Genomic DNA, 12,236 nt, shown 5'->3' on the forward strand with positions numbered 1-12,236 from the left:
GATCAGCCCCCGCACCCCCCGGGCCCATCTGCCCCAGCATCTCACCTGCTCCCTGCCCCCGGATCAGCCCCCTCCCCCGGGTCCATCTGCCCCAGCGGCCCGCCCCCTCGTCACCCACAGGGGCCCATCCAGGACAGTGCTGATCCACTTACCTTCAGCTCCTCCTCCAGCTCCGCCGCCTTCCGCTCCAAGGCCCGGCGCTCCTGGTGGGCCAGAGAGAGGGGGTTTTTGAGTGGAGGTCACACAGCCCCAGCTGGGGGTGGGACAGGGCAGCTCACCCCCTGGGGGTGGACTCCTCAGGGAGGCAGAGTGAAGACCCCTTTAGCGGGACTGGGGGTGGGGATGGGGGGCAGTGTTCTGGGGGCCCAGTGCCCCCACAGCGGGGCAGGTACTTACAAATCTCTCCAACTCCAGCCGCGCCGGCCGCTCGGCAAAGCGCTCCTGCCTCTGCCAAGGACAGCAAGCACAGGGTGAGAGACGGCGCCTGCCCGACTCAACCCCCCCACCTCAGCCAGTCCCCTGCCCCGGGGCCAGACCCAGAGCCCCACTAGACAGAGGATCCACCTTAAATTCCCGCACCCCCCCACCCCCTGACCCGGGGCAATATCTGGCCACTGGAGAGAACCGGCAGGTGACTCAGAGCAAAAGCAGCCGGCTGGAGAGGGACCAGCCCAGCCTGGCCCAGCCCAGCGCCCTGGGTCAATATTTACTGAGCATCTCTGGGCAGCGGGTGCAACTGCAGGGGGCTGCCAGCAGGGGGGGCTGTGCAGGGGCAGTGAGATATCGGACACCAACATCAAGCTCCCCACAGCAGCCCAGCGCCCCCTAGTGCCACCCCAGAGAGCACCCCCTGCTGGGCCCCCCTGCAGCCCAGCACCCCCTAGCACCGGCCTGGGGCCACCCCTGCCTGTGGGGGAGAGCGCCCCCTGCTGGACCCTCTGCAGCCCAGCCCCCCTAGTGCCACCCCAGAGAGTGCCCCCTGCTGGGCCCCCCTGCAGCCTAGCACCCCCTAGCACCAGCCTGGGGCCAGCCTGCCTGCGGGGGACAGCGCCCCCTGCTGGACCCCCTGCAGCCCAGCGCCCCTAGTGCCACCCCAGAGCGCGCCCCCTGCTGGACCCCCTGCAGCCCAGTGCCCCCTAGCACCATCCCAGGGCCAGCCCTGCCTGCCTGGGAGAGTGTCCCCTGCTGGACCTCCTGCAGCCCAGTGCCCCCTAGTGCCACCCCGGGGCCAGCCCTGCCTGCCCAGGGAGAGCGCCCCCTAGGGCCACCCCTGCCTGCCTGGGAGAGCGCCCCCTGCTGGACCTCCTGCAGCCCAGAGCCCCCTAGCACCACCCCGGGGCCAGCTCTGCCTGCCCAGGGAGAGCGCCCCCTTCTGAGCTCACCAGGGTTTTCTGTCCAGGTCTCTCCTCCCAGCCCAGCTGTGGTGGGTCTCCACAGGGAACACGGCAGAGCTGTGGGCATTCGGTCTGGGCAGGAAGAGACACCCCCACACTACCTGGAACTCCCTCGTCCCCCATAATGCCCTGGGGCACAACGCTGCCGCCCTCCTGTCACCCTGGCTAGCTCTCCCAGAATCCTTTGCAGTGGTGGCTGTGTGATCTCCCCCTGCAGTGGGCCTCTCCCTCCCCAGCAGGCCATGGGGCAGGAGGGCTGGGAGAAGGGAAGGGAGCCCCCACCCCCATCACCTGCCCCTGGTGCCACCCCAGCCCTGGCGCCTTGCCCCTCTCACCTGGGTCACCCGCTCCAGCTCCAGCTTGATCTGGGTCAGCTTCAGCTGCGTCTCCTGCAGCTGCTCCTTCAGCTTCTCGTTCTCCACCTGGAGATCTTCATAGAGCTGCGGGGGAAGGGGGGGCACAGAGCTGAGCACAGAACCCAGGAATCCTGGCTCCCAGCCCTCCTTCTGCTCTAGCCACTAGACCCCTCCCCCCCTCGAGCTGGGGAGAGAACTCAGGAGTCCTGGCTCCCCTCCCCGCCAGAACCACTAGCCAGCCCAGTGCTTGGGTGAAAGGGAGGTTTGGAGGAGCAGATGCCCCAGCACTTGGGGGTGGGGTTCAGGGTGCTGAGGGATTTGGTCCCTGTCCCACCTTTTTGTATTCATGCTCGTCTCTGGCACTGCCCACACTGCTGAGCCTGGCGCAGCCGTAGGCGTCCGTCCGGTGGGGCAGGAGGCTGTTCAAGTGGTCAGAAGTGCTGCAAGACAGAGACAGACACACACACACACACACACCCCGCTCTGTTACTGCAAGGGGCGGGCTCCCCCCCTGCACTCCCCAGGTCCTCACCTGGCACCAAGATGCAGCCACCTCTGGGGTGCACTGTTGGTGGTCTCTAGCTTGAAACACAGCTGTGCTATAGCGCCCCCTACAGAGCTCTCTGTCCCCCTCCCTGCAGCCCAGCACCCCTAGGGCATTGGGGGGGCCCTGACTGCAGGAGAGAGCGCCCCCTACTGAGCTCTCTGTCCCACTCCCAGCAGCCAAGAGTGCCCCCCCCCGCCCCCAGAAGTCTCCCTTCCGGGCCTGAACCCCCGTGCCCCCGTTCAGTGTCTCTCAGGACCCCGAGGCAATGCTGGGGACAGCTGGTACCTGGATCCCGGGGCGGCGTCATTCAGCTGCTCTGGCTCCTCGGTCTCGTCGCCCTAGAGAGAGGCCGAGGGGCAGGAATCCGTGGGGTTGGGGGATTAACAGATGCACCCCGAGAAGATGCACCCTCCCCTCTGGATCTTCCCGCTGACCTAGGTATGAGCCCTCCATAGCCACCTACATGCAATCCCAGGCCCCCTCGGCCCCCCACAATTCCCCCCCGAGAGTGCCAGCCCCTCATCCTTCCCCTCACTCCGCTGTACCCCCATGTGGAATCCCAGCCCCACTCCTTGCTCAGTTATTACCCCTTGGAGAGGCCGTGCCTGGCTCCCCCCACCCCACTGCCCTGCCCGCCGGGGCCTGGCCCCCTCTGCTCACCTCTGCGTTTTGCACCATGCCCGTGGAGCGTCGTTCCCGCCGGCCTTTCCGGCGGTCCCGCACGGCGAGTCGGTTCCGCAGCTCGGCCTCCGCCTCGGAGCCCATCCCCAGCCCCTCGGACTCCGGCGCTGCGGCAGAGACCGGGGGGGGGGGGAGAGGGGTGTCAGGGCAGGGCGTGCACCCCTCCCCCTGCAGCACCACCCTTTGCCAAATCTGTGTAAGTCACCAGCAACAGTGTCCCATGTACTGGAACAAGCCCACAAGGGTTTATTCAGCTGCTGAAGCAGGATGGCCGGCAGAGTCGGGGATAGAACCCAGGAGTCCTCCACCCGCTCTATACCACTACGCGCCACTCTCCTCCCAGACCAAGGGGGAGACCCAGGGGTCCTAGGCTCACAGATCCCTCCCCCGCCCCACCGCCACTCCTAACCACTAGATCCCCCACCTCCTGGTGTGAGAGGAGAGAGAACGCCAGAAAGTCCTGGGCTTTTGACCCTCCTGCTCTAACCACTAGAGCCCACTCCCTCGAACACAGGAGTCCTGGCCCGCAGCTTCCTCCTGCTCTAACCACTAGAGACCACTCCTCGAGCACCCAGAAGTCCTGGCCCCAGCCCTCCTGCTCTAACCACTAGATCCTAATTTCAACACCAAGACAGCATTAGGGGTGTAGAGACATGTTCCTGCGCTGCTCTCTGCCACTTCTCCTGGGACTTTGCAGGCAGGTGCAGCTGGAGGATCTGTGGGGAGTAGCCATTCAACAGCCCCTCAATTTCTCAGGGGCTGGGCTGGACCAAGAGGCAGAACACGCCGCCCCCAGCCCCTGAGCTGCTGCCTGGCTATGAACGCAGGATCCCCAATGGGAGGGGGGGGGGGAAAAAGACGGGGTAGGGGTAGGGCGGGCCGCAGGGGTCAGCCTCACCTTTCTTTTGCCTGAGAGTATCACCACGTGGGATTCACGGATACACCGAGGAGCCCTCAGGCATTGGCTGTGCGGTCATCGCGCCTGGCCGAGTCCTGCGGGGGGTGGGGGGGGTAATGACCCATGGACATGGGGTGTCTGCCTGGACAAGGCGAACCCCTCCTCCGAGCCTCAGAAAACTGGCATCCCGCCCCCAGATCAGACTCCATGGGCCCTTCTACCCCGGTGTCCCGCCTCCCCCGGATCAGACCCATGGCCCATCTACCCTGGTATCCCGCCTTCCCCTGAATCAGACCCATGGGCCCATCTACCCCGGTAATCCCACCCTCATCCCATGCCCCTGCCCCCCACTGAGACCACCCAGGCCATGAACCTACTGAAGCCCTTCCACACCCAGCTCCGCTACCCGACCTGCAGTGTTCCGGAGGCAGGGAGTCCCGCACGTTAACGACCCAGCTGCAGCTAGAGCCAGGGTGATTGGCCTGGCTCCACCGCCTGCCTCACCAATGGTGTCCAGCAGCTGCTCCCCTTCTCGGTCCCCGCCTTCCCGTCCTCCCCATTCGCTGCTCGGGGCCCCTGGATCCCAGATCGGCCAATGGTCTTCTGCGCCTTACTTCAAAGTCTTGTGAGGGTGACTGCCCCTGGAGGGGAGGACGTGGGTCAAGGAGGGCGTGACCAGGGCTGGGACCTGGTTTGTGGGAGGGCTGACAACCCCTGGGGGGAAGCAGGTCACTGGCCAGGGTGGGTGAGTCATCCCTGCAGGAGGGAAACAGCACCCCCCAGGAGTGTGGTAAGTCTCTGCACCCCAACATACAGAGGAAGGGACCAGTCCAAATCAGCGACTGAAGGCTGGAAAAGAAAACCAGAAGTTCCAGGCTTCCGGCTCCCACCTTCCCATGCAGCTCCACACAAACTGGTGCCCCCCCTCCCAGAGCGCGGCAGAGGCCCAGGAGTCCTGGGTCCCAAGCCCCACGCCCCCACTCTAACACTTGGTAGAAGTACCTGGGTGGATCGCCGGGACTGCCTCAATGAGAACGCGACGGCTTTGAAGCTGCGATTTCCGAATCCTCATCGCCTCACAGGAGTCTGATACGATCTGGTCCGGGGGGGGGGGGGGGTGTTAGTGAGATCGGAAGACAAGAGACCCCTCGCCAGTCCGCTGGGAACATAGGGCACCTCTGGGGTGTGGGGCTGGGTATAGCAGGGACCCCTCGCCCAGTGCTGAGATGCGGCCCCTCTGGGGCGGGGGCACAAAATTTTCACAAGCCACAGTAACACCACACCGGCAGGGGCCCCCGCACAGCCGCAATCTGCACCACAGCCAGAGGTCGGGGGGTGTAATGGGTGCTACAAGAGATTTTCCGCCTGAAGACACAGTGCTAGTACCCACTGAAAGGTGGAGCACAGCACTCCCATAGCCCTTCTGGCCCCGGCCTGCCCCGCTACCTTCGACGATCAACGGGGGTCTGTGCTGGAAGTGGGGAGCTGGTTGGGGGCAGGACCCACATCGATTTTCATCTGCAGACGCCGTCTGTCCAAGTCCTTAGTGTGGTAACAAGAACAGGTGTGCTAAAGCTACCGGACCACAGCGCCACCTGGTAAACCTCGCACTCCCCTCCCCAAGCTGGGATGGAACCCAGGCGTCCTGGCTCCCAGGCCCCATCCTGCTCTAACCACTAGACCCCACCCCCGTCCCAGAGCCAGGGAGAGAACCCAGGCGTCCTGGCTCCCAGGCCCCATCCCGCTCTAACCACTAGCCTCCACTCCCCTTCCCGAGCCGGGACAGCACCCAGGCGACTCACGCTCGGCTTGGCTCTGTGTCTGGCAGGGTGAAGATACGCCGGGTGGGCGTTGGCGGGACCCGGGCCAGGCGCGGTGGCTCCTTGTTCTGGCAGGGGAAGCAGAAAAAGGGCCTGTGAACATCTCAGCTACAGCAGGGCACTCAGGGCTACCCTGGCCTCCAGCCAGGAGGTGGCGCTGCCCAGAGCACTGTTCGATAACCTCCAGGTGCCATGGTGTCAGTCCCTGCTGCAGCTAATGGAGTGCAGGGGGAAGGGAAAGGAGTGGGGTCTAGTGGCGAGAACAGCAAGGTGTGGGGCTGGGAGGCAGGACTCCTGGGTTCCATCCCAGCTGCGGGGGTCTAGCAGTTAGGGCACAAAGTTATGAATCAGGAAAATTAAGGAGCAAGAAACAGATCTGGGTAGGGGGCAGAGTTAAGGGGAAAACACAGGGCTGGAGAACAGACAGACATCGGGATTGAGGGATCCAGTGGGATCCTAAGTGATCCCTGCCTGATGCTCTAGGACAGGGATCTCAGCCCCCAAAACGCCCTATGGTGCCCTCCCACCATCGCCAGGGGAGAAGGGCAGCTCTAACTAAGCACCTAACAGCATAAGGCATCCCAGAATGCACCAGGACACAGCTGACATGGGCATATAAGCAGGTGGGCAGGAGGGGAATAAGGCCACTCCCTTCTGGGCGGAGCCTCCTACCAGGTCACCTGATGAACTCCCTTCCTCCCGATTGGCTAGCTCTGAGGCTACGCTCTTATTGGCTAACCCCGGGCCAATCAGAGTCCTGTTCCACTTCTGTAGGATTTCCCAGATGTCCTGTGGCTGAGGGTGGAGGGAAAGCAGGAGACAGTTAGTGGAAGTCAGACAGACAGACACAGGCACGAGAAGTCTCAAAGCCACGCTTTGCATTGTGGGAAAGAACACCTGCCCTCCCAGAATCCTCTCTGCTGTGACATTTACCGTGGTGAGAGAGGGAGGGGTCTGTTTCAGTGCCCCCTTGGCTAGAGTGTAGGAGTCGGGTGCCCCCCATGGCTACAGGGTTCTCCCCCTACCTCCCTCACCTTCTCCTCTGTGTCCAGCCTGGGGCTGGATGCCGAGCGCTTGATCCGGCCCTCCTTGGGGGGCCCCTCGTCCAGCCGGGCGTCCTGCAGCACCCCGAAGCTGCCCGTCTTCCGCAGCCCCGCCCTCCAGGCGNCCCCTGCCCCCTGCAGCACCAGCCTCTTTGCCAATCTGTTAAGTTTCACCCAGCAACAGGTGTCCCATGAGCGGAACAAGCCACAAGGGGTTAATTCAGCTGCTGAACAGGATGGCCAGGCAGAGTCGGGGATAGAACCCAGGAGTCCTGCCCCCCCGCTCTAACCACTAGACCCCACTCTCCTCCCAGACCAGGGGGAGAACCCAGGGGTCCTAGCTCACAGATCCTCCCCCCGCCCCACCCGCCACTCTAACCACTAGATCCCACTCCCTGGCTGTGAGAGGAGAGAGAACCCAGAAGTCCTGGCTTTTGACCCTCCCTGCTCTAACCACTAGAGCCCACTCCCCTCGAACACAGGAGTCCTGGCCCCAGCCCTCCTGCTCTAACCACTAGAGACCACTCCCCTCGAGCCCAGAAGTCCTGGCCCCAGCCCTCCTGCTCTAACCACTAGATCCTAATTTCACACCAGACAGCATAGGGGGTAGAACATGTTCCTGCGCTGCCCTCTGCTGCCCACCTCCTGGGACTGCAGGCAGGTGCCAGCTGGAGGATCTGTGGGGGGCAGTAGCATTCAACAGCCCCCTCATTTCTCAGGGGCTGGGCTGGACCCAAGAGGACAGAACACCCGCCCCCCGCCCCTGAGCTGGCTGCCTGGCTACTGAACCAGGATCCCAATGGGACGAGACGGGGTAGGGGTAGGGGGGCCAGCAGGGGGTCAGCCTCACCTTTCTTTGCCTGAGAGTTCACCACGATGGGATTCACGGGATACACCGAGGAGCCCTCAGGATTGGCTGTGCGGCATCGCCTGGCCGAGTCCTGCGGGGGGTGGGGGGGGTAATGACCCATGGACATGGGGTGTCTGCTGGACAAGGCGAACCCCTCCTCCGAGCCTCAGAAAGCTGGCATCCTGCCCCCCAGATCAGACTCATGGGCCCTTCTACCCCGGTGTCCCGCCTCCCCCGGATCAGACCCATGGGCCCATCTACCCTGGTATCCCGCCTCCCCTGAATCAGACCCATGGGCCCATCTACCCCGGTATCCCACCCTCTCCCTGCCCCTGCCCCCCCACTGAGACCCCCAGGCCCATGAACTCACTGAAGCCCTTCCACAAACCCAGCTCCGCTACCCGACTGCAGTGTCCGGAGGCAGGGAGTCCCGCACGTTAACGACCCAGCTGCAGCTAGAGCCAGGGTTGATTGGCCCTGGCTCCACCCCTGCCCTCACCATGGTGTCCAGCAGCTGCTCCCCTTCTCGGCCCCGCTTCCCGTCCTCCCCGATTCGCTGCTCGGGGGCCCTGGCGTCCCCAGATCGGCCAATGGTCTTCTCGGCTTCCTTCAAGTCTGTGAGGGTGACGCCCTGGGAGGGGAGGACGTGGGTCAAGGAGGGGCGTGACCAGGGCTGGGACCCTGGTTTGGTGGGAGGGCTGACACCCCTGGGGGGAGCAGGGTCACTGGCCAGGGTGGTGGTCATCCCTGCAGGAGGGAAACAGCACCCCCAGGAGGTGTGGTAGAGTCTCTGCACCCCCAACATACAGAGGAAGGGACCAGTCCAAACTCAGCGACTGAGCTGGAAAAGAACCCAGGAGTCCAGGCTTCCCGGCTCCCCACCCCCATGCAGCTCCACACAACTAGGTGCCCCCTCCCCTCCCAGAGCCGGGCAGAGGACCCAGGAGTCCTGGGTCCCAGCCCCACCCCCCACTCTAACCACTTGGTAGAAGTACCTGGGTGGATCGCCGGGACTGCCTCATGAGACGCGACCGGGCTTTGCGCTGCGATTCCGACTCCTCATCCCTCACAGGGGTCTGATACGATCTGGTCCGGGGGGGGGGGGCCCCTGGAAATGGGGTTTTTGGTCCCCTAGGTTTAGGGGCCCCTGAAAATGGGGGGGGTGTTAGTGAGATCGGAAGAAACAGAGACCCCTCGCCCAGCGCTGGGACATAGGGCACCTCTGGGGTGTGGGGCTGGGTATACAGGGACCCCTCGCCCAGTGCTGAGATGCGGCCCCTCTGGGGCGGGGCAGCAATTTCACAGCACACAGTAACACCACCACCGCAGGGCCCCCCCGCACAGCCGCACTCTGCACCCACAGCCAAGGCTGGGGGGCTGTAAGTGGGGTGCTACAGGAGAGATTTCCCCCTGAAGACACAGTGCTAGTACCCACTGAAGGTGGAGCACCAGCACCCCCATAGCCCTCTGGCCCCGGCCTGCCCGCACCTTCGACGATCACGGGGGTCTGTGCTGGAAGTGGGGAGCTGGTTGGGGGCAGGACCCACATCGATTTTCATCTGCAGACCGTCTTCCAAGCTCCTATAGTGTGGGTACAAGAACAGGGTGTGCTAAGCTACCGGACACAGCGCCACCCTGGTAAACTCCACTCCCCTCCCCAAGCTGGGATGGAACCCAGGCGTCCAGGCTCCCAGGCCCCATCCTGCTCTAACCACTAGACCCCACCCCCGTCCCAGAGCCAGGGAGAGAACCCAGGCGTCCTGGCTCCCAGGCCCCGGCCCCATCCTGCTCTAACCACATAGGACCCCACCCCCGTCCCAGTAGCCAGGGAGAGAACCCAGGTCGTCCTGGCCTCCCAGGCCCCATCCCGCTCTAAACCACTAGCCCTCCACTCCCCTTCCGCGAGCCGGGACAGACACCCAGGCGATCACGCTCGCTTGGCTCTGTGTCTGGCAGGGTGAAATATCGCCGGGTGGGCGTTGGCCGGACCGGGCCAGGTTCGCTTGGTGGCTCCTTGTTCTGGCAGAAGCAGAAAAAGGGCCGTGAACATCTCAGCTACTTAGCAGGGGCACTCAGGGCTTACGTGCCTCCAGCCAGGAGGTGGCGCTGCCCAAGAGCACTGTTCGTAACAATCCAGGTGCCATGGTGTCAGTCCCTGCTGCAGCTAAATGGATGCAGGGGGGGAAGGGAAAGGAGTGGGGCTAGTGGCGAGAACAGCAAGGGTGGGGCTGGGAGGCAGGACTCCTGGGTTCCATCCCAGGCTGCGGTGTCTAGAGTTAAGGGCACAAGTTTATTGAATCAGGAAATTAAGGAGCAAAAACTATGAATTGGGTAGGGGGCGAGAGTAAAGGAAAACACAGGGCTGGAGAACAGACAGAGGCATCGGGATTGAGGGATCCAGTGGGCATCCTATAGTGATCCTGCCTGATGCTCCTAGACAGGGATTCTCAGTCCAAAACGCCCCTATGGTGCCCTCCCACCATCGCCAGGGGAAGAGGGCAGCTCTAACTAAGCACCTACAGCATAAGGCATCCAGAATTTGCACGGCAGGTAACAGCTGAATGGGCATATAAAGCAGGTGGCAGGAGGGGAATAAGGCCACTCCCTTCTGGGCGGAGCCTCCTACCAGGTCACCTGATGAACTCCCTTCCTCCCGATGGCTAGCTCTGGAGGCTACGCTCTTATTGGCTAACCCTCGGGCCAATCAGAAGTCCTGTTCCACTTATGTAAGGATTTCCCAGATGTCCTGTGGGCTGAGGGTGGAGGGAAAGCAGGAGACAGTTAGTGGAAGTCAGACAGACAGACACAGGCACAGAGAGGAAAAAGTCTCAAAGCCACGCCTTTGCATTGTGGGAAAGAACACTGCGCTCCCAGAATCCTCTCTGCTGTGACAATTTACCGTGGTGAGAAGAGGAGTGGGTCTGTTCAGTGCGCCCTTGGCTAGAGTGTAGGAGGTCGGGTGCCCCCATGGGCTACAGGGTTTCTCCCCTACCTCCCTCTACCTTCTCCTCTGTGTCCAGCCTGGTTGCTGGTGCCGAGCGCTTGATCCGGACCTCCTTGGGGCCCTCGTCGCAGCCGTGCGTCCTGTCAGTCACCCAAGAAGCTGGCCCGTTCCGCAGCCCGCCCTCAGGCGGGTGCGCGACGAAATACTCCGGCGCTGTGGGCCGGCCCTCCAGAGAACTGCGTGGGGAAGGGGGAGGGACGAGAAAAAACAGGGAGGGGAGTTGGGTGGAGAAGGGGGTGGAATCAGGATTGGGCGGAGGGAGCTGGAACCTAGAGAGGGGGTCACGAAGGATCGAAAGGCAGCGGACACGCTAACCCAGGTGGGCCAAGTCTGTCCATACTCCCCCCATGCCCACATGACAGCCAATGGCACCCTGAATTCCCCCACCTTGACCCCTCCTCACCCCCTCATCCCCCCCAATCCCATTGAAACCGAGCACGCCACGCGCCCACACTCCACCTCACATTCCCCAGCTCCATCCATGAAGCTGGAGGAGGTGTCGCATTACCCCCCACCCCCTAACACACTGGCCTTCGATCGACTTGTATGCTAGGCTGACAGGTAAGAAGGAAGGATGGGGGAGCTCGGGGGGAGGGGGCCAGATACCTTTCCCCCTTCTGCCCCATCAATACAGGGGGAGAGGCGGTGTCCCTTCCCCAATCTCCCTCACCCTCCCCAAATTAGATGGGACAGGCCGTCTAGAAGAGGGATCGTCTATCAGTTTCAAGGGGAAGTGGCCTAGAAACTACCTGGATAGTGGGAGGGGGGCAGCAGTCTGACTCCCGCAGATGGGGAACACCCGCCCCAGGGCCCACTATGCAACGCGGGGGGTGGAGGGGTGGAGATTGCTACCCCCCACCCACTACCCATGGGCTTCCCCCCGCCCCGTGCCCATATTCCCCACCCTCCCAGGCCAACCAGACCCCTGGCCCTGAGAACAGATTGAAGGCTGGCACCCCCTAGTTGGTGGAAAAAAATTGATCAGTTACCAGGTTCCAGAGCTATTCGCTTCCCAGCCCAAGGGGACCTGAATTCCTCGTCAGGAAGGGTGTCCCCACGCCACAGAGGGCCCTACGGCGCCCACTCCTGAGTGTATCTCAAGCACCGCTATGCGCCGGGCTATGAGGTGGTGGGTTCCATGATGCCAGCGGGACTGCCGCTGTTGGAACGCCTCCCTGTACGCTAGTGACGCACGAGGGCACAGGAATCTGGAGCACCGATCTCGCCTGCCGAGCTCCAGCAATCTAGAAAAGCAACTCAATATCCCTCTGCACGGTGGGAACAGGGACTGTCTGGTCCACTCGAGGGTCTCTCAAACAGCTGTTGACCGCAGGGTAGGCTCCCACAGAAGGACGTGACGACGATCGGCACCACTAGGCCCCTCGCCCCTCCCACAGCAGGGGAGTAGATACCAATGAGTCCTGGCTCCCAGCCCCTCCACTCTCTGCTCTAAACTGTGTAGACCCCATCCCTTCCTGGCTCCCCAGCTCTAACCACTAGCCTCTGCTGGTGATGAATGTCTGCGAGATGGAACGTTCTTATGTTTTCTCTGAATACTTGATGTGGTGTGACGGCGCTCAGTTTCCAAATGCTATTTTCTTAAGTATCTAGGTGGTGGAATATAGAGGGTGTATGGTTGTTTG

General features: G+C 62.9%; 2 protein-coding genes across 2 annotated transcripts in view; both read right to left on the bottom strand.

Moving 5' to 3' along the window:
- Positions 1–110: 110 nt before the first annotated feature.
- The window catches only part of PPP1R12C (protein phosphatase 1 regulatory subunit 12C), a gene marked incomplete at its 5' end in the record, with an annotated part of 22,122 nt that continues 9,996 nt past the window's right edge, over positions 111–12,236 (bottom strand). Inside the window, 11 exons of the mRNA XM_075070531.1 lie at positions 111–203; positions 397–447; positions 1,730–1,834; positions 2,085–2,190; positions 2,583–2,635; positions 2,958–3,085; positions 7,590–7,680; positions 8,089–8,220; positions 8,585–8,675; positions 9,078–9,199; positions 10,740–10,769. Coding sequence (XP_074926632.1) covers positions 111–203; positions 397–447; positions 1,730–1,834; positions 2,085–2,190; positions 2,583–2,635; positions 2,958–3,085; positions 7,590–7,680; positions 8,089–8,220; positions 8,585–8,675; positions 9,078–9,199; positions 10,740–10,769 — 1,002 coding nt within the window. The remainder of the gene's footprint in view (positions 204–396; positions 448–1,729; positions 1,835–2,084; positions 2,191–2,582; positions 2,636–2,957; positions 3,086–7,589; positions 7,681–8,088; positions 8,221–8,584; positions 8,676–9,077; positions 9,200–10,739; positions 10,770–12,236) is intronic.
- On the bottom strand, positions 5,586–7,340 carry LOC142047472 (protein phosphatase 1 regulatory subunit 12A-like). Its single transcript, XM_075070533.1, has 4 exons — positions 7,336–7,340; positions 6,731–6,899; positions 6,369–6,491; positions 5,586–5,764 (listed from the first exon to the last, which is right to left on the bottom strand). The coding sequence occupies exons 1-4, from the start codon at positions 7,338–7,340 to the stop codon at positions 5,675–5,677; spliced, it is 387 nt and encodes a 128-aa protein (XP_074926634.1). The 3' UTR covers positions 5,586–5,674.

Source organism: Chelonoidis abingdonii, chromosome 11, assembly GCF_003597395.2.
Source record: "Chelonoidis abingdonii isolate Lonesome George chromosome 11, CheloAbing_2.0, whole genome shotgun sequence".
Classification (NCBI taxonomy): domain Eukaryota; kingdom Metazoa; phylum Chordata; order Testudines; family Testudinidae; genus Chelonoidis; species Chelonoidis abingdonii.